The sequence below is a fragment of the Monodelphis domestica genome, chromosome 7 (genome assembly GCF_027887165.1).
Source record: "Monodelphis domestica isolate mMonDom1 chromosome 7, mMonDom1.pri, whole genome shotgun sequence".
In the NCBI taxonomy this organism is placed as follows: domain Eukaryota; kingdom Metazoa; phylum Chordata; class Mammalia; order Didelphimorphia; family Didelphidae; genus Monodelphis; species Monodelphis domestica.
In genome coordinates, this window is record NC_077233.1 from 261,884,230 (window position 1) to 261,911,450 (window position 27,221).

The 27,221-nt window shown below is 39.6% G+C and overlaps 1 protein-coding gene across 10 annotated transcripts in view; it reads right to left on the minus strand.

Annotated features, from left to right (window-relative positions):
* Positions 1 to 27,221, minus strand: part of FRMPD1 (FERM and PDZ domain containing 1) — a 282,219-nt gene that overhangs the window by 81,494 nt on the left and 173,504 nt on the right. For 5 of the 10 annotated variants that reach the window (XM_007498009.2, XM_056806700.1, XM_056806699.1 and 2 more), the window contains one exon: positions 8,384 to 8,488. In XM_007498009.2, coding sequence (XP_007498071.2) covers positions 8,384 to 8,484 — 101 coding nt within the window. In that variant the 5' untranslated portion in view covers positions 8,485 to 8,488. The other 5 variants (XM_056806701.1, XM_016423815.2, XM_007498010.3 and 2 more) reach the window with 5 other exon arrangements.

Here is a 27,221-nt window from a genome sequence, read left to right on the forward strand (position 1 = left end):
GAAATTTTAAAAAGGTCATTGAAACATGGCTATATTATGCTAGAAGAATGATCAATCTTACTAAACCTCCCCACCAATCAGAGGCAGTGAAAAACGCAATATATGTAGCGAATGCTTATGTCGGTCAGCTTTCATTCTGTATTTTTACCCAGTCTATCAGCAGGAGTACAAAAATACGTAGGTATCAGCATTATTGATAATTTATACAAATTGTTCATATTGATCTGAGTCAGAATAGCATGGTACAAGAGAGTACATTAGATTAAGAGTCTATTAAGGACTATAGCTGTACCACTTAGTTGCAGTGAAACCTTTGGCAAATCATTTCATCTCTCTGGGTTTTCTCACCTAGTCAATGAGAGAACTAGAAATTAGACCTCTAAGGTTTTGAATACGAATGTCTGGATGAATGAATGAATGAATGGACACGCCAGGATGTATATGGAGGCACTAAGTGCCAGGATTTTGATACAGGCAGGAAGTCAGATCAAAGACTGAAGTGAAATGGGGTGATTCAACACTGATTGTGGGAAGTAATGGAAAAGGGAAATTTGGATAGAAAAAAAGAAAAAAGGGATCTTAGCTGTTCAGTGCTCTGGATCAGAAGACTTGGGAAACCACCTCTCAAGGCTATTTGGGGATACAGCGCACATGGGCACTGAGGTCAAACACTAATGAAAACCTGTTGCATTATTTCCTGTCTAGTGAGGGGACAGAGATGCTGCGTAGTGTAATATACTGTAATATGAGGGCAGGGAGAGAATGGAGTCTTCCCTCTCCCCAACGTCAAGTCTCTCTAGATGGGATGGAGGCAGTCACTTGTTCTTATTAAACTGTTTATTCTAAGGGAACATGGGAAGGAATAGGGCAGATGAGTTTAGGAATGAGGCAGAAGGGAAGAGGGAGCAGGGGATCCCCCTAGAATAATGGAAACCCCTTCTCCCCAAAGTCTGGAGGGAGAAGAAGCCCTAGCTCTCCAGCTGCCTCAGCAACGGTAACCAGGCCAGGACTGGGGGATCTGGAGGAAATCTTTCTTCTAGTGAACAGCTGCCAGTTGAAGTCCTATTCCCTTGGTGGTCTTCTTGGGGGATCGGGACAAGCTTTCACAGGAGGAGAGGAGTGCTGGCTCAGAGAGCCACCCAGTCCACCTTCCGGGTAGCTTGTCAGAGAGGAGAAGAAGCTTTCCAACTGTTCAGATCAGCTTACTTCCTCTCCTTTTCCCAGAATTCTCTCTCTTTCCTGCCCTTCCCCCATTCCTGCAGAATTCTCCTGCTTGCCAAATCTGCTTCTTTCTCTTCAAATCTTACACCTCTTCTCTTACAGGAGTGACTGGGCCTGATGACTGAAAATCATCTATTGGCTTCTCTGTATTTCCTTTCCTTTTCTTTTCTTTTCTTTTCTTTTCTTTTCTTTTCTTTTCTTTTCTTTTCTTTTCTTTTCTTTTCTTTTCTTTTCTTTTCTTTTCTTTTCTTTTCTTTTCTTTTCTATAAGCCCTCACGTTATGTCTTGCTATTAATTCTAAGCCACAGGAGGGGCAGGATTAAGTGACTTGTTCAGGGTCATACATCTAGAAAGTGTCAGCTCTGAACCCAGGACTTCTTGATTCCAGGCCTGGCACTTTATCCACTGAACCCCCTCGCTTGCCCCTCTTCCAAACTAAATTTTCCCCAAACCTGAATTTAGTTTCTTTTCTTTTCTTTTTTTTTTTTTACCCTTACCTTTAGTCTTAGAATCAGTACTATGAATTGGTTCCAAGAGAAGAGTGGCAAGGGCTAGGCAATCAGGATTAAGTGACTTGCCCAGGGTCACACAGCTAGGATGGGTCTGACATCATATTTAAACCCAGTTTCTCCTGTCTCCAGGCCTGATGCTCCACCACAGTGCTACCCAGCGACTCCTGCTAAGTACGTTTTCAATCTAATTCAAATGACTCCTAGTAGGAATCGATAGTTCTTGGGGTCACAGCATATGGAGTTGAAAGGAAACTTAGATATTCTCTAAATACGACTTGTAATTAATTCTCTCCTTGAGTAATAATGAGAGTTCTGTCTTTAATTTTGGAAGACAGTCTCTCCATAGGTAGACAGAAAAGAGGTAGGGCATGTGGTAGCCTCCCCTACCACTAAATGAAGGAGGGGATGGATTCAAATGCCCCCACTTCAGTTACTCCCTCAGAGCAGCAGTAATGGGGATATTTCTTTTGTCCATTGGCAAGGAGTTTAAATATCAATTAACTGCCCATTCTGCCATGTTCTCTCATGTTCTCCCAGCCCTGAGTCAGTCCAGTCTTGAATGCTGACCCATAAAACTCAGGTCTGACCTCTCTGCTTCTGGCCCCCAAAGCCTTGAAGATAAGAATCCCCCAAACCCATCCTGTTCTACTTAACTCTATTCAGGGCCCCAGATGCACACGGACTGCCTGGCCAAGTCACGTAAGCCTGTTTATCTTGTTTCCTCATCTATAAAACGAGCTAGAGAAGGAGATGGCAAATCATTGCAGTGTCTCAGCTAAGAAAACCTCCAATAGGCTAATGAAGAGTTAGAAATTACTGAAAAGAGTGAACAACAACAAAAATCCAGAGCCTTCTTGGCATGCCCATTTCCCCTTCTCACACCTTCATTTTGTATCTTCCCTCAAGAAAGTCTGCTCAATTGATACCTGCCTCCAAGCCACACTCTTCATTAAGATCCCAAGAACTAGAGAGCTCATCACTAGAACCGTCTCATCAGGGGCGCCTATAGGCCAAGTCTTTGACTCAGGGGCTAGAGGAGACCCAGGTGCCTAGACAGCAGGGTCCTTTCCCTTCTTTCTCCTTCATATTCGGGCTGTGATGAGAGGCTCTCGGGCTTTTTCTTATGGCCATGTAAGTGGTGAATAAAGTGGATAGATGGATGTCTGTCTTCTCCTACGCTGACTTTGCTATTCTAAACTTTCCTAAGTCTAAATTAAGACAGGTTCTTAGATCAATAATCATATAAAAATGTTTTAAATCCCTTTTGATTGGAGAAATGCAAATTAAAACAATTCTGAGGTACTAATGCACACCTATCAGATTTGCCAATATGACAGTAAAGGAAAGTGTTGGAGGGGATGTAGCAAAATTGGGACACTAATGCATTGCTGGTGGAGTTGTAAATGGATCCAACCAGTCTGGAAGGCAATTTGGAATTATGCTCAAAGTTCTAGAAAACAAAGGATACCCTTTAAGACTGCTATTAAGTCTGTATCCCAAAAAATAAAAAAAAGGGGGGGAAGGGCCTCCTTGTACAAAAATATTCATAGCTGCTCTTTTTGTGGTGGCAAAGAATAAGAAATTGAAGAGATATTCATTAGTGGGGGAATGGCTGAACAAATTGTGGCACATGATGGTAATGGAACACTCTTGAGCTGTAAGAAATGATGAACAGGATGGTTTCAGAAAGAGCTGGAAAGACCTTCATGGACTGATGCAGAGTGAAATAAGCAGAACCAGGAGAACATTATGGGCAGTTAACAGCAATAGGGTGGAATAATAAATGGTGAAACTTAGCTGCTCTCAGCAATACAATGATTCAGGACAATTCTGAAGAACTTTGATAACAAAGAATGTTATTCACCTCTAGACAAAGAACTATTAGAGTCAGAATGCAGATTTTTCGCTTATTTGGGATACTGATTTTGTATGATTAATTACTTACAAAAATGAATAATATGGAAATGTGTTTTGTATGATAATACATGTATAACCCAGATTGAACTGCTTGCCAGCACTAGGAAAGAAGCGGTTCAGGAGGAATGGAGATCATTTGGATCATATAAATTTAGAAAATTTACATGGAAATTTATTACATGTAATTGGTTAAAAAAATTAATTATTTTTAAAAAGCTAAAAAAAAAAAGACAGGTTCTTAGAGACTAGTTGCATGAGCTTTTGGGAAATGTCTCAAAGAGATTATTGTTTTCTTTCTGTCCTAGGAGAGATTCAGAGACTCTTGAGAGCTCTGGGCAGAACTCCAAGGCAACAGTACAAAGAAGCTGGAATTTGGGAGTTTTGCTTTAGGTTGGAGAAAGAGGACAAAGCTGAGCTTGGGAAATGAATGGAAGTCAAGGGAGAAATGAGCTCTAGTATGCATTTTGCAATGACTATCTAGAGACGGGGAGCCCGACCTTCGAAGAAGTGTGCTTTGGATTATAAGCAGTCAGTATGGGACAGCCAAAAGCACTAATGACAATTCTGAAGGGCTTATAACAAAGAACTCTCTCCACCTCCAGAGAAAGAACTGTTGGAGTAGGAATGCAGATGAAAACATGATTTATCACTTATTTGGGTTTATGGTTTGGAGTTTTGGCTATAAGATTATTCTCTTACAAAAATGAATATGGAAATATGTTTTGCATGATAATACTTGTATAACCCAGATTGAATTGCTTGCCAGCTTTGGAAGGGAGAAAGGAAGAAAGGAGGGAGACAATTTGGATCATATAACTTCGGAAAACTTATGCTGAAATTTGTTATTATATGTAATTGGTAAAAAAAATTAAATTATATATTTAAAAAATGAAATCCAGCATCAGAAACAAAAACAGTTGTGTGACCCTGGGCAAGTCACCAAACCCTGTTTATCTCAGTTTCCTCATCTATAAAATGAGCTGGAGAAAGAAATGGAAAACCACTCCAATATCTCTGCCAAGACAACCCCAAAATGGAGAGTTGGACATGACTAAACAACAAGAAAAACCTGGTTAGGGGCTTGACATTAATAATTTAGAAAGATTAAACCATTAAGAATATATACAAGTTCTCTCCTCATTATTCTATATCCTACCACCACACACAAACAATTTAACATAGTGGTGGGACCAGGGAAATAAGGCTCCCTCAGAGGGAATTAGCATCAATTAATTCCTTCCATGGTCCTCTCAAACCCTCCATCAGATCATGCATGGGGCCATCGAAGGGAAACTTGGGAGAGTAACTCAGCTACCTATAGAGTGGGCACTGGTGGGAGCAGTTAGGTGGCTTAGTGGATAGAGAACCAGGCTCAGAGATGGGAGGTCTTGGGTTCAAATCTGCCCTCGGGCACTTACTTCCTAGCTGAGTGATCCTGGGCAAGTCACTTAACCCCAACTGCCTAGACTTTACCACTCTTCTGGCTTAGAACTAATACATAATACTGATTCTAAGAGAGAAGGTAAGGTGTTGTTTTTTTTTTAAGTGGGTACTAGTTTATTCCTTTGAAGCTCAGATTCTTCTGCATTACCCCTTCTCTTTTTCTGAAAAAGGTCAAGGCTATAATATTAAAAAAATTATTTGGAAACAAGATAACAGTTTTCAGTTCCCTCAGAGAAGTGGGCACTTCAGAAATACTTGAAAAAGCTGTATTTCTCTCGCTGGCAAACTAGGCAGAAAATCTGAGTAGCAAAATTAACACTATTCAAAATTGAATGCATCCCAAAGTTCTGCATCAGTAAAATTAGATCAGTATCTATCTGCTTTTATTTCAGGATGTAGAAGCCTCTGTTTAAAATAGTAAAAGGGTACAGGAGAAAGAAAAGGGCTGTTAGAAGACAGCACACTCAGGAGAAGGATGTTGAATAGCAAATTGTTTGAACACATAATCAATGCTTTCTTATTCCCCCCAAACCTATCTGTCTTCCTAACCTACCTAGTTTCTGGCCACCCATGTTCCAAGCCTATAGTGGATTCTTTTTTTTGGGACTCTCATCTCTTCTACCACATTCTATGTCTTGTCAAAGCCTGCAAATTCTTATTTTTTAACCCTTTCCTTCTGTCTTAGAATTGATATTTAGTATTAGTTCCAAGGCAGAAGAGCAGTAAGGGCTGGGCAGTAGGGGTTAATTGACTTGCTTCGAGTCACACAGCTAGATTTGAACCCAGGAATTCTCATTTCCAAGCCTGGTTCTCTCTTCACTGAGCCCCCCACCTTCCCACAAAGACCTGAAAATTCAACTTCCAGAATATCTCTTGTGTCTATCTGCCCTGTCCTTTCCACTGCCACCACTCAAGATCTGATGGTCTTTTCCAAGTCTTCATCCCTTTATAGCTCCCTGATGCATAACTGTTGACCACTCACTCTCTCCTCCTAGATACTTCTGGGCTCTTGTGATGCTCTTTTTTCCTGGTTCTCCTACTGTCTGCCAACTGCTTCCTCGTAGTCTACTTTGCTGGCTCATCATGGCTCCTAGCTCTGAATGTTCTCCAAGTTTTGCCCTGGGTTTTCTTTTCTCTTATATTCTGAGTAACCTTGCCAATTCCTGTGGGTTTAACGATCATGGATGGCCATGATCAATACAATCAAGCCCCAAGCCCACACCACCAATTAGTCAGTCAGTCAATAAATATTTATTAAGTGCCTACTGTGTGCCAGGCACTTCGGGGTGTCTCAGAGACATCTCAGACCCCCAAACTAAACTCACTGTGTTGTCATGCAGTCATTTACAGTCACGTCCAATTCTTCATGACCCCATCTGGGGTTTTCTTGGCAGCGATAATGGAGTGGTTTGCCATTTCCATCTCCAGTTCATTTTACAGATAAAGAAACCAAGGCAAACAGGATTAAGTGATTTATCCAAGGTCATACAGCTGAATCTGGCCCTCTATCCACCGTGCTACCTACCTGCCCAGTCTTTCCTCCTAACATTTCCCCCCTTCATGCTTCCCTGGTTTCCTGAAGATACTCTCTTTCCTCCAGCCCCATCCAGCTTCACAACCTTGGCCTTATCCTCCGCTCTTTACTTTTCCCCACCTCATATCCAGAGTGGGGGGATCACTGGAGTTGGAATTAGGAAGACCTGAGTTCAAATCTTGTTTCAGACCCATGATCCTGGGCAAATCATCCAGATTCTCTCCGCTTCCGTTCTATAACCCAAGGACAACAAAAGCAGCCATCTCACTGGATTCTGTATGCATCAGCCACGATGTCTGCACTCTGCAAACCACCCATGTGTCAGCTATCATTATTCCCCATTCAGTGGCTAAATCTAGCCTTTTCTGCTCCCACAATCTCTCTTGCAACTAAGCCCTCTCTTGACTCCCACAACTGTGATCTTTGCAACAGCCTCCTCATTGATCTTTCTGCCTCAATCCTCTCCATTCAGACCATCCTACTCATTTCTGCCAAAGCAATTTTCTTTAATGCAGAACTGACCACGACTCCTTATTTTCAATCAAGTACCGTGACTTTCTATGGTCTATAGAATGAAATATAAACTCCTCTGTCGAGCCCTTCACAACCTGGCCCCAACTTGTCCTTGGAATCTCCCTGAACCCAATGACACTGTTTTCTGCTCTGGGCATTTTCTCTGTCCCTCCATGACTGTTCCTCCTGCCTGGACTGTTCTCTGCATCTCCATCTCCTGGCTTCCCTGGCTTCCTTCATGTTCCTGCAAAATAAAATCCCACCTTCTGCATGAAGTCTCTCCCAAACCCTCTTCATTCTCGTGTTTTCCCCTCCATTGATTATTTCCTATTTATCCTGTGGATAGCTCGTTTGTATATATTTGTTTGCATGTTGTCTCCTCCATTCGACTCTAAACTCCTTGAGGACAGGGTCTTTCGCCTCTTTGTACAACCCCAGAGCTTATCTCAAGCTATTTTTTTTAAGTCTTTACTTTCCATCTTGGAATCAATACTACGTATTGGTTCCAAGGCAGAAGAACAGTAAAGGCTAGGCAATGTGATTGAAGTGACTTGCCCAGGATCCACACAGCTAGAAGTGTCTGAGGTCACATTTGAACCCAGGAACTCCTCTGTCTACACTTGGCTCTCAATCCTCTAAGCCACCCTGATGCCTTCCACATATCAGGTTCTTTCTAAATACTTACTGACTAATTGTAAGAGATCCAAGGAGTACTGAGATTAAAAAAAAAATTCAGGAGCTTATAGAATTATCTGACCTCAGACACTTCCCAGCTGGGTGACCCTGGATAAATCACTTAACCCAACTGCTTAGCCCTTATTTCCTTTCTGCCTTGGAGATGATATGTACTATCAATTCTAAGACAGAAGATAAAAGTAAAAAAAAATTTTTTAAGAGTTTACAGAAATAACAAAACCTTCAAATGGCTTGATACTATGTGATTCCAACTTAGCAAAACATTTACCAAAAAATTTATAATTATAATATAATATAATTATAATTTATAATATAAATAAAAAATATATAAATGAAATAAATAAAATATAATATAAATAAAATAAAATATAAATAATTTATAATATAAATTATAATTATAGTTATGATATAATTATAATTTATAATATAAATTTATAATCATAACATATATAATATATTAATATATTTACAATATATCATATGTAATATGTTAATAATAATGATATGTTAATAATTAAATTATAATAAGATCTCTTTTGAACCTTACCTGGGTGAATTATCCCGAGATCGTCTGAGCCATCTTGCTACCATTTGTTCTAGTCTATGTGCTTTTCTTGTCTGTAATAAATTGTTCTCCAGATCTTCCATTTACCTAAAATTATAAAAAATAGAACATTTCACATGGAAACCAAACATGATATATCACTGAACGATGTTTAATCAAAACATATGATGCTTCCGACAAAAGCATTTTCATTTTGCATATTTTTTATACACACATATCTATTTTATACCAATTACATTTAATAAGAAGAGACAAGTTTTCCTAAGTTATACGATAGAACTTCTCTCTCTCCTTCCCTTCTCTTCCCCCTCCTGGTACTGAAAGGCGATTTGATCTGGATTATACATGCTTTATTACATGTTGCATATTTTCATAGATACTGACAATAATGAATATTTCTAGAGCACTTTAAAGTTTACAAAATACTTCATGTATATTGTTTCAGGGAGGTGGCATAGAGCTGGACTTGGAAGTCAGGAAAGCCCTATATTCAAATTTTGCTTCGGACACTCATTAGAGATGTGATGCTGAGCAAGTCACTTAAGCCTGCCTGTGCCTCAGTTTAATAAAAAAAAAATATTGTGAGAATAAAATGAGGTAACGCACATAAAATGCTTTGCAAACCTACAAATGCTATGTACATGTTCGTGCCTCAGAAAATCTCTATGAAGTACCACATTTATTATTATCCCCATTTTGTACCTGAGGAAGCTGAGGTCTGGGTAAAGTGATTTGCCCAAGTTAGCAGAGCTAAGGGTCAGCAGTGGGGTTTTAGTCCTGATTTCCTAGCTGCAAACCCAATCCTTCTCATCGGTCATACCATATTCTCTCTTCGGACTGAACTAAGTCATTAAAATAGCTAACATTTCCCTAACTAAGGTCCCTTCCAAATGCCTGTCAGGGTGGGCCCTTGGAGGCAGGATCCTCTGGATCCTGGCAAATCTCAACCACTTGGAAAGCCCTCGTTGGGTGCAGTGGAAAGAATGTTGCTCCTGACATTGGTGGACCTTGGTTTGAATCCTGGGTTTCTCCCCAGCGCCTCATTGCTGGGGCGGGTCCTCAAAGCCTATCTCATCTGGATCCTGGCGAATCTCAGCAGCTTGGAAAGGTGCAGTGGGGGGGGGGGGGGTGTTATTCTTGAAACTGAAGGACCTTGGTTATGTCTGCTACCTACGTGGCCGAGGGTAAAGTCACCAACTTCTCGGGGTGCCCCTTTCCTTATCTCAGGAGGGGGGAGACTAGAGGACCTCTTAGGTCCGATGATCAATCATCCTATGATTTTCACATAGCAAAAATGTTGCAAATATTTTTTTTCTAGAGATAATTGACCCTCTGAAGTGCTATAAACGGTGGTCAGGAGCCGTGATTTTGAGTTGGAAGGGGCTTTAGAGATGATCTAACCCAACCCCCACATTTTATAGAGAAGCAGACGGAGACCAAGAGACTCACTTAAGTGAGCTGTCCAGTGAGTGTGCTAACGGAGGTGGCCTATGTTCTGTGAAGGGATCGTCCAGCTACATTATGGTTTAAATGGGCGGGAATAGGTCATCCTGGGAACCTAAACAGCCTTTAGAACTTGGATTCTAAGGGGAAAGAGCATTCCACATTCCAAATGACCAAGAACCGTCTATTGTCACCTTGGGGACATTTCAGTACGAATATTCTACTACTATGCTCCTCGTCACTATTCCTACCAGTATTTTAAACCAAGAGAGATCGTTACTATATGATATTTAAGTTTGAAAGTGAGGATGGACAAGAGGAACTGAGCCACCTGGATAGCAATTTGATGTGACGATAGCAATTCTGCCTCTTGGTAACTGTCTCACTTTCTACCTCAATCAATAATAGAGGAAGGGCTCCCACACATTTCTCCAATGAAATTAAGCAAAATAGATTCATATCAGTCTAAATGTTATCTTTGTGGCCCTAACAGGTGGGACAGAATCCCAAAAGGAAATCCAAAGTAACAAATTAAGGTGATTTTTCCAGGCCAAAAATTTATTTTTTTAATTAATTAATTTTATTATCTCATAAGCCTCTTCTCCTTTAAAGAGCCTAGTTATGGGACAATGACATAACATTTCTTTTTTTAATGCTGTGAACTCTTATCTAAACATTTCAAAGTGTGTGTATATAGTGCTATGGCCCCAGAGAAGTTTGTAATATAAAGAAGTAGAAACATATATGTGTATATATATGTATATCCATATATAAATATATTTTAAACCCCATTTTCTGTCTTAGAATCAATTCTAAGGCAAAAAAGCAGCAAGGGCTAGGCAAATGGGAGTTAAGTGACTTGTCCAGGGTCACACAACTAGAAAGATACTAAGGCCAGACTTGAACTCCCATCCTCCTGACTCCAAGCATGGTGCTCCATCCACTGTGCCACCTAAATGTCCTTGGAACATATAAATATTATTATACTGAGATCAGATTTGGAACTGGAAGGGGTCTTGCCACACCTTGAAAACAAATAACAGTATATATAATATGTTTCCTGGATTCTCTCTTCATTTCTGGTATATTTTCTCATTCATGTGGTTTAGTCATTGAAAGGCGTATGTTTTCAATACAATCTACATTCCTTGGACTTGAAGAAATGTTCAGCAGTGGAAGAATCTCAGTCTAATCTTCCCAGAGATGATTAGTTGCCAGGAATTCATAACCACAGCAACTGCTCTGTCAATTGCCAGAAGGAATTTAAAAGCAAAGGTTATTTGATGTACACAAAGATAGCCTAGGTTTACAGGTTCATAGTATCATAGATAAACAGATGACATGGACCGAGGATGTATTCAAAGCATTTCATATCCTTTCATCTTTCAGAAAATTAATCTTTCAACATCTTCAAAATTGTGTCCCCTAGCTGTCTAGCAGCTTTTCCCATTTTGATTTTCGTTGGTGCCATTTCTATTTCCCCTTCTAAGGACCTAGATGCTAAGAATCTAACTGTGGTGGAACTACTTTTCATGGCAGAGGAAAAAAAAGTGTATTCTAGAAATGTTTATGGGTCTTTTCCAAATTTTTTTTCTGTTCCTTGTCATCATTCCAATTCTATCTTTAAATACCTTGAAGATAATATGCCTTAGTTCAGTCTCTCCTCAATTTTTCTTTTCTTTCTCTCCATTAATTCTTATTTTTTTTAAGGCAATGCTTCTCATAAACCACTACCCCTTTCAACAGACAGATTTTCTAAGCAAGGTTATATTCTGACCTGGCATTACTCTTCACACAGTCATCCCTCTTTCCACTTGGCCAATATAATTTCTACAATTGTTCTCCTCAAAGCATTGTGATATATATTGTTTAAACTTCATTAGGAAATGGTGATAATATATGTTTATGTCTGTTCTTTTGTCTATTTCTTACTTATTGGCATGAATAAGTGACTAGAAAAGGGATGTAGCTGAGGAGGTAAAGCCAGCTGAAGGTGGACAGTAAAGATGGGTTAAATGGGAGGAAGATGGTAAGAAAAGCACTAGTTGTTACTTTTCAAGGGAGATTTAATAAAGAAATGAAAGTCCACTTTCAGGTCTTCTCTTCATGCATTTATTTATTTTATTAATATTTTGTATTTGTATTATCCCTCATATGTTTCCCATCATATTCTAGGCTCTCTGGGGGGCACAGATTGTGCCATTTTAAAAATATTTGTATCCCCAGAACCTAGCAATGTGCCTTTGCACATAATGGGTGTTGGTTGAACTAAAAGTAGGAAGCATTATAAATTCCACCTCATCTCTGTACCTTTGCACAGTTTGTCTTCCATTAGTAGAATGCACTCTTTTCTCACCTGCATCTCCTGGAATCCCTTGCAATCTTCAAAATTTAACTCAGCACACCTATTACATAAAACCTATTCTAACCCTGACCTCCTTCACTATTAGTCCTCTCCTCTCAGAATTTTTTGGGAGGGATCTGACATAATTTCATTCCCACACCTAGTGGGGAAATCATCTCTAGCAAGCTTGCTCTGAAAATTACAGATTTAGAAAGTTGCTTCTTTAAGTTGGGTTTAGCATTCAGAAGTATAGTTAAAATTTAAAAAGCTCCTGCAGAATTCCCTGGATATATAAATGTAACACCTTTTCCTCTAAGCTCTCCTATAAGGACAGCTAATATATATCTATTCCTCCCTCTAGTAGGGAATAAATGAGTTAACATAGGCTCCTTATAAACCTTAAAGCACCAGATAAATGTGAGATATTAATTGAATCTTTCATTAGGAAAGACACAATAGACAAACCATACTTCTACTGAGCACAGTTTCTACTGAGTCCAAGAATAAGCTATATCTAGACAACTAGGTGATGCAGTGGATACACTGACAGTTTGGGAGTCAGAAAGACTTATCTTCCTGAGTTCAAATCTGGCCTCAGACACTTCCTAGCTTCATGACTCTGGACAAAGCACTTAATCCTGTTAGTCTTAGCTTCCCCATCTGTAAAATGAGCTGGAGAAGGAAAGGACAAACCACTCCTTGCCATGAAAATACAAAATGGGTACATGACTAAAAAATGGCAGAAAGGCAATTAACTTGGTGGCATAGTGAATGGAGTGCTGGACTTTGGGTCAGAAAACCTTCAGTTCCAATCTTGCCTCAGACACTTGGGCAAATAACTTATCTCAGCCTCAGTTTCTTCATCTGTAAAATTTAGAAAATAATAACACCCGACACAAAAGGTTGTTGTGAGGCACAAATGAGATAATATATGTAAAATACACTAGATAAACAGATCATGATATATGAAGATAATGAATACTTTTACACCAGTAGTAAATGTCAAAAAGGGATAAAAAGGTTAAGAGAAAACTGTGAAGCCTTGAATGAATTGATACAGAGCAGAATGGGCAGAACAATTAATAGAATAATAACATTTTAAAGACAACTTAAGAAAAAGATTTATGCTCTCTGATCAATGACCAACCATGATTCCAAAAGACTGGATGATCTATGTTACCAACTTTCTGACAGAGGAGAGTGACCCAAGATACAGAGTGAGACATATAGTTTTAGACATGGACATGGGCAATGTTGGACTTTATTTTTACTTAACTATGCACAATTGTTTAAAAAGTTTTGTTTTTATAATAAATTAGGAGATGGGAAGGAGAGAAAATAAATACATATTAATTGAAAAATAAAATTAAAAAGCACTTTGCAAATCTTAGAGCACCATCATTACTATCACAATTTGCAACATTAGGAAAGGAAAAGTAGGGTCACCAGATGTCACAGGGAGAGAGTGTTTTGGCAAGACATTTCTATCCCTTGCTTTTCAGGTGATAAAAGCCTAGAGTCAAGGGTCAAAGTGCTCACATATGCATTTGAAACACTGCATTTGGCTTCCAGCTATAGACAAGGATCACAACCATAGATAGCTCTTGGTTTCTACAAGTGATCGTAATTAGCTATTTAACTCTATGGTGTTAAATGAAATAAGAAGCAAAGTTGCAGGATACAAAATAAACCCGCATAAGTCATTAGCATTTCTATATATCTCCAACCCAGTTCAGCAGTAAGAATTAGAAAGAGAAATTCCATTTAAAGTCACCTGAGACAATATAAAATACTTAGGAATCTATCTGCCGAGACAAACACAGGAACTATATGAACACAACTACAAAACACTCTCCACACAATTAAAACTAGATCTAAACAATTGGAAAAACATTGATTGCTCATGGGTGGGATGAGCTAACATAATAAAAATGACCATCCTACCCAAACTTATATATCTATTTAGTGCCATACCCATTGAACTACCAAAAAACTACTTTACTGAATTAGAGAAAACCATAACAAAGTTCATTTGGAAGAATAAAGGATCGAGGATATCCAGGGAAATCATGGAAAAAAAATACAAAGGAAGGTGGCCTTGCAGTCCCAGATCTCAAACTATATTACAAAGCAGCGGTCATCAAAACAATTTGGTACTGGCTAAGAGACAGAAAGGAGGATCAGTGGAATAGACGGGGTAAATGACCTCAGTAAGACAGTCTTTGACAAACCCAAATACTCAGCTTTTGGGACAAAAATCCAGTATTTGATAAAAACTGCTGGGAAAATTGGAAGACAGTGTGGGAGAGATTAGGTTTGGATCAACACCTCACACCCTACACCAAGACAAACTCAGAATGGCGAATGACTTGAATATAAAGAAGGAAACTATAAGTAAATTAGGTGAACACAGAATAGTATACTTGTCAGACTTTTGGGAAGGGAAAGATTTTAAAACCAAGCAAGACTTAGAAAGAGTCACAAAATGCAAAATAAATAATTTTGACTACATCAAATTAAAAAGGTTTTGTACAAACAAAACCAATGTAACTAAAATTAGAAGGAAAGCAACAAATTGGGAAACAATCTTCATAACAAAAACCTCTGACAAAGGTCTAATTACTCAAATCTATAAAGAGCTAAACCAGTTGTACAAAAAATCAAGCCATTCTCCAATTGAAAAATGGGCAAGGGACATGAATAGGCAATTTTCAATTAAAGAAATCAAGACTATTAATAAGCACATGAAAAAGTATTCTAGATCTCTTATAATCAGAGAGATGCAAATCAAAACAACTCTGAGGTATCACCTCACACCTAGCAGATTGGCTAACATGACAGTACAGGAAAGTAATGAATGCTGGAGGGGATGTGGCAAAGTTGGGACATTAATGCATTGCTGGTGGAGCTGTGAATTGATCCAACCATTCTAGAGGGCAATTTGGAACTATGCCCAAAGGGTGATAAAAGACTGTCTGCCCTTTGATCCAGCCATAGCACTGCTGGGTTTGTACCCCAAAGAGATAATAAGGAAAAAGACTTATACAAGAATATTCATAGCTGCACTCTTTGTGGTGGCCAAAAATTGGAAAATGAGGGGATGCCCTTCAATTGGAGAATGGCTGAACAAATTGTGGTATATGTTGGTGATGGAATACTATTGTGGTAAAAGGAATAATAAAGTGGAGGAATTCCATGGAGACTGGAACAACCTCCAGGAAGTGATGCAGAGTGAGAGGAGCAGAACCAGGAGAACATTGTACACAGAGACTGATACATTGTGGTACAATCGAATGTAATGGACTTCTCCAGTAATGGCTTTACAATGTCCCTGAACATCCCTGAACAAGCGATTTACGAGAAAACAAACAAACAAAAAAAAACTATCCTCAAGCAGAGGACAAACTGAGGGAGTAAAAACACCGAGGAAAAGCAACTGCTTGACTACAGAGGTTGAGGGGACATGATCTGAGGAGAGACTCTAAATGAACACCCCAATGCAAATACCAACAACAAGGAAATGGGTTCAGAGCAAGGACACATGATACCCAGACGAATTGCGCATCGGCTAGGGAAGGGATGGGGGGGGGGAGGGGAGGTCAGAAAGGAAAATGATCTGTTTCCAATGAATAATGTATGAAATTGACCAAATAAAATAATGTTTTAAAAACTAAAAAAGAAAAGAAAAGAAAAGAAATAAGAACATACAGTGTTAACAATAGTAACTCGGACCATACAGCAGGTTATGTGATCTGATCAAGATTTTGCACTTTTTCTAGACATCGATTTTCAGGATCTCAATAATGTAAACACACGATGAAAAGCTACAACTCCTTTTTATGCACTGGCTCCTTCTACTAGAATTTAAGCTCTTTGAAAGCAAAGACATTCTTCATTTCTGTATGTATATCCTTAGAGTTTAGCAGTCCAGTGACATAGATGAAGTATTTTAAATGATTTTTCATGTATTCTTTCGTCCATCCATCACTCATAACACCAATAGCAAGACCCAAGGAGACAAAGACAAAAATGAAATAATCCCTACCTTTGAGGAGTTGACATTCAATTGGGAAGGGAAACAATATAAGTAAATGCAAAATACATACAAAGTAAAAACCAAGGAGAAGATAGTTAGCGGATGCAGTGGACAAATCACTGGACTTGGAATCAAGAAGACTCATCTTCATGAATTCCAATCTAGCCTCAGGCACTTACTAGCCGTGTAACCCTGGGCGAGTCATTTAACCGTGTTTGTCTCAGTTTCCTAAAATGAGCAGGAGAAGGAAGTGGCAAACCACTCAAATATCAGGACAGCAAAGTGCCTCAGGGGAAAGAGAGCTTAGAGATGGAAGCCCTGGATTCGAAACTGGCCTTAGATATTTCCTAGCTGTGTGACTCTGGGCAAGTCACTTAACCCCAACTGCCTAGCCCATAGTGCTCTGCTGCCTTGGAACTGATACCTAGAATTTATTCTAGAACAGAAAGTAAGGGTTTACCAAAAAACAACACTCCCGTATCTTTGCCAAGAAAACCCCCAAAGGTGTCGAGTTGGGCACAACTGGAACAACTCACCATCATCACCACCACCAAAACCAAGGTAATTTCTGCAGTATGTCTCTAGGAGACTGCACCTGATGAGGCAATCATGAGTGTAGAAGTATTGAGAAAGAGCATAAGCACTCAAAGGATCATGAATCCTTTTAGAAAACACCATGAGAAGAAAATTGAAGCAGAAGACCACTAATATTCCTTAAAGTTTCCAAAAGACTGTATATTTTTTTAAAGAAAATATTAAGGAATTAGAATAATACCCCAGAAGATGGACCATACTAGAATATTAAGGGGGAATTACCCACCAATCAATAAATAAGCATTTATCAAGAACCTCCTATATTCTAGGTTGGATTACAAAGGTAAAAATTAAGCAATCCAATACCCCCAAAACCCTACAATCAAAGAATTAAATTGAAGGGACAGCTAGGAGGCAAACTGGATAGAGCATTGAACTTAAGAGTCAAGAAGACCTGAATTCTAATCTAGCCTCAAAAACTTACTAGCAGTGGCAGCTAGGTGGCTCAATGAATGGGGAACCAGGCTATGAAAGGTTTTAGGTTCAAATATGGTCTTAGACACTACTGAGCTATGTGACCCTGGGCAATTGCCTAGCCCTTACCGCTCTTCTGCCTTGGAACTGATATTCAGTGTCAATTCTAAGACAGAAGGTAAGTGTTAAAAAAAATAAAGAAACTTATTAGCTGTGAGACCTTGGGCAAGTCACTTATAAATATGAGCCTCAGTTTCCTCATATGTAAAATGAGAATAATAGCATCTACCTCCCAAGGCTGTTTTGATGGTAAATGTAAAGCATTTTGCAAACTTCAAGATGCTATATAGTTGCTAGTTATTACTTTGGGAGAGACAACATAAATATACAAGTTTTTATAAAATATACATAAATGAAAATAATTTGGGGAAGGTCAAGAAAGGACTCTTCTAGGCATCTGATCTATGTTTTGCAGTCAGCTAGAGATTCAAAGGGGTAGAAATGTGAAAGGAGTAAATTCCAGCCAAAAAAGACAGGAGATGGCATGTCATGTGTGAGGAATAGCAAGAAGGCCAGTTTGGCTGAACTAAAAAATGGGTGAAAGGGTGTATTGTATAATGAGCCTGAAAAGGTAGGATGGAGCCAGATTGAGAAGGGCTTCAAATGTCAGCAAAGGAGTTTGTACTGGACATGGTCAGACCCCTCATATAGGAATATCAATTGGGGAGCTGTATGGAGGATGGCCTGGAAATGGGAGAGGGGAGAGACTTGAGGGATTCAATGAGAAGGTTGTCACATCAAAGGAGAAAGAAGGCTTGTACTATGTGTGGAGAAGAGGTGACAGATTTGAAAGATGGCACAGTTGGACGATTTAGTAACTGACTAGACAAACGGTAAGTGAGAGTGAAGAGTTGAGGATGACATTAAAAGGTTATGAACCCGAGTGACCAAAAGGATGGTGGTACACCTGACAGAAACAGGGAAATAGAAAAGGGATGTTTTAGGAAAAATAGGACAAGATCAGTTTTTAGCTTGTTGAGTTTGAGATGCCTTCATGACAAACAGCTAGTTTAAAACATTGTTGATATCAGATTTGAACTGAGGAGAGATAGTAAGGCCAATTAATAGATGTAATTGAATCCATGGCAGTTGGTGAGGTCACCAAGAGAGTTGTGTGGAGAGAGAAGAGAACTCAGGACAAACGCTTACAGTAGGGGGGATGTCATGAACTAGCATAGGGCACTGAGAAGGAAAAATCAGAAGAGAAAAAGATGAGAGACAGACAGAGATAGATAGGGAGAGGGAGGGGGAGACACACACAGACAGAGAGACAGAGAGAGAGAGAGAGAGAGAGAGAGAGAGAGACAGACAGACAGACAGACAGAGACAGAGAGACAGACAGAGACAGAGAGAGACAGAGAGAGACAGAGAGAGAGAGAGAGAGAGGGAGGGAGAGAGAGACAGAGACAGAGACAGATTGGGGGGGGGGATAGAAAAAGAAGTGCAAGGAAAAACTAGAGAGGAGAATTTCCAAGGAGAAGGTGGTCAACAATGTCAAATGCTGAAGAGGTTAGAAGAGAAGAGAGACAGAGGCAGAGACAGAAAGACAAACACAGAAACAGAGACAGAATGATTGGGGGGATGATCTGCTAGAGAAGACAAGAGGGTATAGATGATATCAAGGGTTGTTCACCCTTTGTCTTGAAGAGGACTGATGACATCAGGGGCTGATGCCTTGATGTGAAAGGACTTACATCTTCACTTGAGTAGTGGATGCAAGGGAGGCAGGTTTGCCCAAAGTGGTCAATCTCACTCTTAGCTGCAAAAGAATGAAGTTGGACTTGATGACCTCTGAGTCCCTTCTAGCTCTAAACCTAGGATCCTATGAACTTTTAAATTGTTTTTTGTCCTTCATTTTGAAGAGGAACAGTGACATCAGATAATGATGTTTTTACTTGTAAGTAAATTGGAGTTAAGTGGGTAGAGTCATACAAAGTCATCATCCTCACTTTCTCTTCGAGTCATTTAAGTCCAGTGGCAGGTCAAAAGTCAGGACAACTGGCAGTGGCCCAGGACACAGTAGATCACTTTGATATCTTCAACATCTGCCCAAACTCTAAGTGTTCCACAGCACCTGCTTCTGCTACCTTCATGGCCGTTGGAACAAACTGTTCTCATCCACTCGTTCCCCTGGAGGGAGTCTTCACATGCTTGGGGCAGGCATCCTCCTAACACCCTGAAGCATCAGTTACTCTCAACTGTCAAAATCAGTTTATCAGAGTGGGGCTGCTGTGCATGCTGCAGCTTCTTGGAGCCACAAATGAGAAAGATCAAAGGCATATAAAGACAACCAGAGTTTTTAATATGTAGTCCATTAACTAAGAAAAAAATTGAGAACTATTTCAATGTAATTGGCTTCCTTTGAAATTTTATATGTTGTATTTGATTCATTTTAAAACATTCTGAAGAGGAGTCTATGATACACAAAAAAGGTTAAAAACCCTCAATGTGAAAGAGAGGAGGATCACAGAGTTAAAATTCAGAGACCACCCTTCATTTTAGAGAAGGAGAAATGGAGATTGAAGAAAATTGAATGATTGAAACAGTTTCACCCAAAACGAAAGTGTAGGAATGTCACTGGAATAGCCCGTTGGTGTTCTGTGGTTCTCAAATAGAACTACAATCCATCATGCTTCTCCTGCTTAACTGAAGTGGCAAACTGTCATTTTAGCATGTCAGCTGGACTCTAATCAGTGGGGATGTATGTATGACTAAATGTATGAGTATCTGGCTTACAGAAGGAAGACAGATCTATTTTTAAGAAACCCATCATAGATACAGTTAGGGATTTAGAGCTGAAAGGGAACTCAAAGGTCATGAAGTCCAATTTCCTTGAAGTTAGTCAATCAATTAGCAATTTGAAAGTATGTACTTTGTGCCAGTTGTTGTTTAGTCATGTCCAACTCTTCATGAGCTTTCTTGGCAAAGACACTGCCATTTCCTCCTCTAGTTCATTTTATGGTTGAAGAAACTGAGGCAAGCAGGGTTAAGGGACTTGTTCAGTGTCACACAGCTAGGGAAGTATCTGAGGCTGGATTTGAACTCATGAATTCATGAAGATGAGTCTTCCTGATTCTAAACCCAGTGCTCTATCCACTGAGCTTCATAGTGCCAGGTACTATGCTAAATGCTGGATACAAGGATGATCTCAAGGACCTCAAGGCTTGATTTCAGGTGACTTGCTGGAGACAAAAGTAGTAAGTAGCAGAACTGAAATATAAACCCATTTCCTCTGCTTCTAAATCCATCACCCTTTCCACTGGACTAAAATAGATCTCTTTTAAAAAGATATTTTATTTCCCCCAATTATATGTAAAAACAGTTTCCAACACTTTAAAAAGAATTTTGAATCTTGAATTCTCTCCCTTCCTCCCTTCTTCCCTTTACCCCTTCCCCTTTCTGTCCTCCTCAGACCCTCCCCCCTAGGTGGTAAGCAATTCGGCATAGATTCTACATGTGCAGCAATGTAAAACATTAGATATTTCTCTTAAAAAGGCAGTCTTGGGGAAGATAGGTGTCCTAATAGATAGAGAACCAGGCCTAGAGATGGGAGGTCTGAGGTTCAAATTTGGCCACAGACATTTCTTAGCTGTGTGCCCTGAGCAATTCACTTAACCCCAATTTCCTAGTCCTTACCTCTCTTCTACCTTGGAACTGATGCTCAGTATCAATAAGACACAACACAAGGGTTTTTTTCTTTTAGAAAAAGCAATCTGGCGTTGTTCGTAGTACCCTGGCCTTAGAACCACTAAGCCTTAGGTTCAAATCTTCCTTTGGACAATTATTAGCTGTGTGAACCTGGTCAATTTATTTTAATCCTGTCTGCCTCCATTTCTTCTCATGTAAAATAAATAGACTGACTTGATGACCTCCAACATCCTTCCAGCTCTAAATCTACGGGGCATAAAAAAAACAACTCTATAGAAATTAAATGAAATGAGAGAGCGAAAACAAAGAAGCAGTGACCCACACTGACTAGGATGACTGGAGAGCTTGCTCTGAGATTCCTAAACAGGACGTTTGCCTTCACATGATGCACTGCAAGGTTTTTATAGTCCACTGTTCTGTCTAGATACCTTGTTTGAGAAATGAGTTTAAAAAAATGACATTCCATGGTCTTTAATGGAAAAACCCCACCTAGTTTAATGTTAAAGAATCCATCCAAACCATCCAAACTAGAAGGCCACTGAGAAGGTATTGCCATATAGTGGACTAAAACAAAAATATTGTTATACAGCAGGTCAGGCCAAACCACTGAAAATTCCAAGACCTAAAGAAAATATTTTGGGGGCATCTGGGTGACTCAGTGGATTGAGAGCCAGGGCTAGAGATGGGAGCTCCTGGGCTCAAATCTGGCCTCAGACACTTCCCAGCTGGGTGACCCTGGGCAAGTCACTTCACCCCCATTACCTAGCCTTTACCGCTCTTCTGCCTTAGAAACAATACACAGTATTGATTCTAAGATGGAAAGTAAAGTTTTTTTTTAAAGAAAAAAAAAAGGAAAATTCCAAGATCTAATTTAAATTCAAGTTCTAGTTCTCTTTCTCTAAGATACGGGCTTTCTCTATGGCCAAGTCTTGGAAACAATGAAAAGAAAACGGTGGCAAGTATCCAGAGAAGTCAGGAAAAATTACTCACATAGGTCAAGACAAAGGGTGGTAGTGAACTGACTCAATCAGTCAATCACTCCATCCTATTTAAAGGAACTAAACGAAATGCTCTACCCTGACACGTTTATTGGGCAAGGACACATCTATTGAATCAATCAATCAAGCAGTCATTAAACTAATGCAGGCCCTGTCAGACCCGATGGATCTGCGATAAAGCCAGCAAGCAAGTCCGGAACTGGGCATTCCAGTGTCTGGCCAGCAAGCTGTGGAAGCAAGCCTGTTGGGCCCTTCTTGTAGACTGCCAAGAGGAAGAGGGTGCTGGGCATCCCCTGAAGGCTGGGCCCATTGGGCAACCCATTGTACTCTCGGACCGCCATGGAGAATTCTCACAGCCCTCTGCTTGGCTGAGCTTGGGCAGAACTGCCTCTGCCTGCTTCTTACTTGAGAAAGGGTTGTCACGGTGCTGGCAGTAAAACGGTACCCCAAAATCCAATGGAAAAAGCCTTCCGTTTGACTATATCATTGTGGCCAAGCGAATAGGGCGTTGACATCCAACAGCGTCCTTGCCATGGTATCCCCTTAACTACGTTCAGAAGCATTTAGTACTTCATTCAGCCACAGAGGATGGAGGGCTGGTCCTGGAGTCAGCAAGAGCCATTTCTGTGACTTCAAATCTAGCCTCTGATACTAGTCATGTGACCCTGGACCAGTCACTTAAACCTGTTTGCCTCCGTTTCCTCCTCTGTAAAGTGACCTGGAGAAGGAAATAGCAAACCACTCCAGGGTCTTTGCTAAGAAAACCCCAGATGAAGTCACAGAGTCAGGCATGACTGAAAGCAATGGAATACAGTTCACTGTTACTCTTACATCAACAGTAGCAAAGAGCATTGGTTACTTTAGAACGTGCCATAGTGTATCTTTCCAAAGAAATACAGAAGTGAGTACTTGCAGTTAAGAGGGTGGCAGGAAAATGCACAGGAGGTCAGACTTTATGTATGTTAGACCTGGTATAATATACGTGCCCGTCCGCAAAAGCCTAAACACGCACGAGATCACATCATGGTCAAGAAGTCAGCGAGAAGCAATATGAAGCCCTTTTGGCCAGGTCAGCATCGTATCAAAAGCAACCAGAAACCCGCAGGCACCGGATGAGAGATTCTGCCAGGGAAGCCGGTCACTGCATTTGGGTTCAGCTCTTCCTGGCCCTTTTGGGCCATTTGCCATTTTCCTGGCAAAGTGAATGGACTGGTTTGCCATTGCCTTTTCCAGCTCATTTTGCAGATGAAGAAACTCAGGCAAAAAGAGTTAAGTGACTTGCCTTGGGTCACCCGGCACCCAGGGCCACACAGCAGGGTCAAAAATGAGTCTTTCTGCCTCTAGGTCCAGCACTCTGTCCACTGAGATACGTAGCTGCCAGGGTAGCTGGAGTAAGGCTGGGTGAGCAATCCAGAATCCTATAGTTCCCTCTTTTGTGGGTTGTGGGAAGCCCGGACCACGCAGAAAGGGATTTGGGGAAGGGAGCTCAAAAACCCACAGAATTATGATCATGGGCATGGATAGGGATGAGAATTGGCGGCAGTCTTGCTAGGATCCCGCAAAGGAGCCAGAAGTCCACACTACCATTATCTGACATGCTCTATAGGGACCTTAAGATTATAGTGGTCTGGGGGCAGCTGGGTGGCTCAGTGGATGGAGAGCCAGGCCTAGATTCAGGAGGTCCTGGGTTCAAATTTGACCCCAGACACTTCCCAAATGTGTTACCCTGGGCAAGTCACTTGACCCCCATTGCCTAGCCCTTACCACTCTTCTGCCTTGGAGCCAATACACAGTATTGATTCCAAGATGGAAGGTAAGGGTTAAAAAAAAAAAAGAAGAGAGCAAGTCAAACTAAATGACTCCATGAGACAAAAAAAAATATTAGAACAAAATCCTGAAAAATTGAGAATGCTGAAGAAATGCAAGGCTTTTTTTTTTATCAAATGCAACTAAAAGAAAATAGGTAGGGGGAAATAATATAAGAATCACAAGAACATTTTTCAAATGACAAAATGAATAAAAACTGCTCAGACTTATTGGAATTAAAGAGCAAAACAAAAACAGAAAGTCACTTTAAAAAAAAAACCCAAAAGACCCCCAAATCCCACCAAATGAAAACTTTTATATATCTATATCGCTAAAATGCAGATTTTCTAATTCAAAGAAAAAAATTATATGAGCAAACAAGAAAGAGTTCAAGTATGATGGAACCACAGTCAGGATCACATAAGACTAAAGCAATTATTATAAAGGAGAAAATCTTGGACTACAACACCACAAAATGTAAAAGACAAAAGTCTTGAACCCAAGAATAACATACCCTGCAAGACGAGTATAATTCTAGCAAAAAAAAAAAATTAGAATAGAGGACTTGGCTTTTGAACATTCATGATAAAACAAAACAAAACAAAACAAACAACTGGTTTAAAATGCAACCAAAAGAGTAAAAAGGATCCTAGAAAGCTAAGTATATTTGGACAACTAAAAGTGGCAAAAGAATGATGAAATATTTCTGTTACTTTAGGGAAGAAGTGACGAGTGTCCCTCTTCAGGATCCTAATATCTTTATGGGTCAAAGAGTGAGTTAAATAAGGCAAACAGAGGGACTGGGAATGGTTTCTATTTTCTCAAGAGGAAAGGAGAGGGTGAAGGAATACCTAAGGAAAGAAATGTGCAAGAAAGGAGTGGGTTTTTTAAAAAATTATTTTTCCTAATTGGGATTGTGAGAGACTATGCAAAAATGGAGGAATCAGTGTCACATAAACCTCACTCTTATCTGAACCTAAAGAGAGTTGAACACACCTATATACATACAGATATACACACAGTACTGTAGAAAGATATTAAACTCAACAAGGAAATAGGTGGGATCAGAAGGAAAGGGAAGGGTTTAAGAGAGAGGAAAGAGTCTGTAAAGGAATAGACACTAGCTAAACAAACTTCAACTCTGGAGGGAGGAATCAAAGAAAAACATTATATAAACAATTAAGGAAAGAAGGAGATTGAGGAAAAAAAGGGTGGAAAACAGTGATTAAGGGTGAATGCAGTGATGGTGGTGATATGGAATGGAATCAATTACCGATTACTATTGTTGATCATATTTCTTCAAAGAAAAAGGGTATGATGTATCTGATGGAGGGAAATAAAAAAGTAATAATCATAACCATGACCCTGAGTGGAAAGAACACACGCAAAAATGGATTAGAAAGCAGAATCCAACATATTATTTACAAGAAATACTTTTGAAAAAAAAGATTGGCAGAGAGTTAAAGATGATTGAAATAGATTTTATTATATTTAGGTGAACTCCAAAAAGCAAGGCTTGCTATCATGTGCTCAGACATGGCAACAGTGATAAGTTTAAAAGTAATAAATAAGAGAACTACAGTGTGTTTGAAGACACCACAGAAAATGAAATACCAATGCTTAATAGTCATAACTTATAATTACGTAAAGGAAAAAACTAACCTAATTAATGAAAAAGATAGCAAAACTATTATAGTCAAGTACTTCAACATACCCCTTTCAGATCTAGACAAAGCTAACAAAAGGATTAAAAGAAATTAAGTTCTTGAATAGAATTTTAGAAAGCAGATTCCTGGTGATAATTGAATGGAAATAGAGAGTAAACATATATGTAAACTATGCTTAGCATCTTTACAATCACTGACCATATACTTGACCATTAAAACCTGATAACAAATTCAAAAAGCAGAAAAATTAAATATACCCTTTACCTACCATATTGGGAAAAAATTATCATTAAAATAGTGTTTTGAATGGACACTAACTAAATCCCTACGAATTAGGTGAGTTAAAAACATGCCAAAACTGTTGGGATGAAGGCTTACCTCAGACCAGCCCTCTTAGTTTCATTACAATATAAGAATGAAATGAGACACATTTAACAAAAAGACTCCCGACCTGGCTCTCTATCTACTGTGCTATCTAGGTGCCCCCATAAATTGACTCATTTTGCAGATGAGGAAAATGAGGCTTTAAAAAAGTTATGTGACTTGCCTAAGGTCACAGGTACCAAGAGGTAGATTAGGGGTTCCAGGTCACATACCAGAGGACTCCAAGTTGCACACTCTCTCCATAGCACCACACTGTCTCCCTTTACATTCCAATTATTTTTGTGCGCCGGTCATATTCAAGTGATACAACAGTCAGAATATATTCAAATTATTTGGGAGGAAGAGAGCGGCAGGGCAGGAACTCCTGTGGAAACCCAAATGGCAGAAAATTCCCTTTCTACAATTGGTGTCTGAAACAAACCTAATGCTGGCGATCCCATCCTTCTCTCATTACTTCACACCTGCTTACTTTCCATCAGCATCTGTGCTCCTGCAACAGAACACGAGCATCCTTTAACTGAACTGAATTACTTTCCAAAATCCTCAAAGCAGGATGGATGAGAGGCAGCCCTAGCCTATACAGGTCCATGGATTATCTGGAAGACACCTAATCTAATCCATCTCAACTCCCCTATTTTTGCTAAAGAGAAAACTGAGGTCCAGGTAAGTAACTTGCCCAAGGTCACAGAGCAAAAGCTGAAGTTCCTTCAACTTTTCTCAGAGTACAAAGAGCCTGGAAGCAACAACTTGGCATACACACTGAATGACAGATGAGGTGAAGGAAGGAAAAGCCAAGTTAAACTATTGCCACTGGCAAGAATAAGTGAGGCTTTTCATCATGGAGATACAGCTGCCCTGCAGATGTTTTTTTTTTCCCTTCCAGGAGGGCCAGAAGTTTCCTATTTTAGTTGGATTAAAAGGGAAAGGAAAAGAAGGGTATGGAAAGCCTTTTTCAGTTAAAAGTGGCCTCATTTGCCAATTTTCTCGATATTGTAAATAATATTTGGGAGAAGTGGCAATGACTGGATGACTTACACTAAGTAAGAACGTCAAGTCCATAATGTACATTTTTGTGTGTGTGCTTCTACCCACAATTTTGAAGTCTAAATTTGTTTTCTGGGTACCTAGTCTTTTTTGTTTCTTCTCAACCTTTTTCTCTCTCTGCCAATCTCTCCTAATATCTTTCAGGCACCAAATTTTCCCCTTGGTCTCTCTGTTATTCCATCAACACCTGGTAGTAAGAAAATGCAAAGCTGAAGACCATAATAATGTTTTACATGTGTACAGCATGTTTTCAAAGAGCTTTCACAGATTATCTCCGGGAAAGATCTGATAAACTCATTCACACTAATGTGAAAAGAATTGATAAAGGCTTAAGTGTTATCCTTTTGGAGGTATTTACAATTTGTCAGAGATCAAAGCCTTA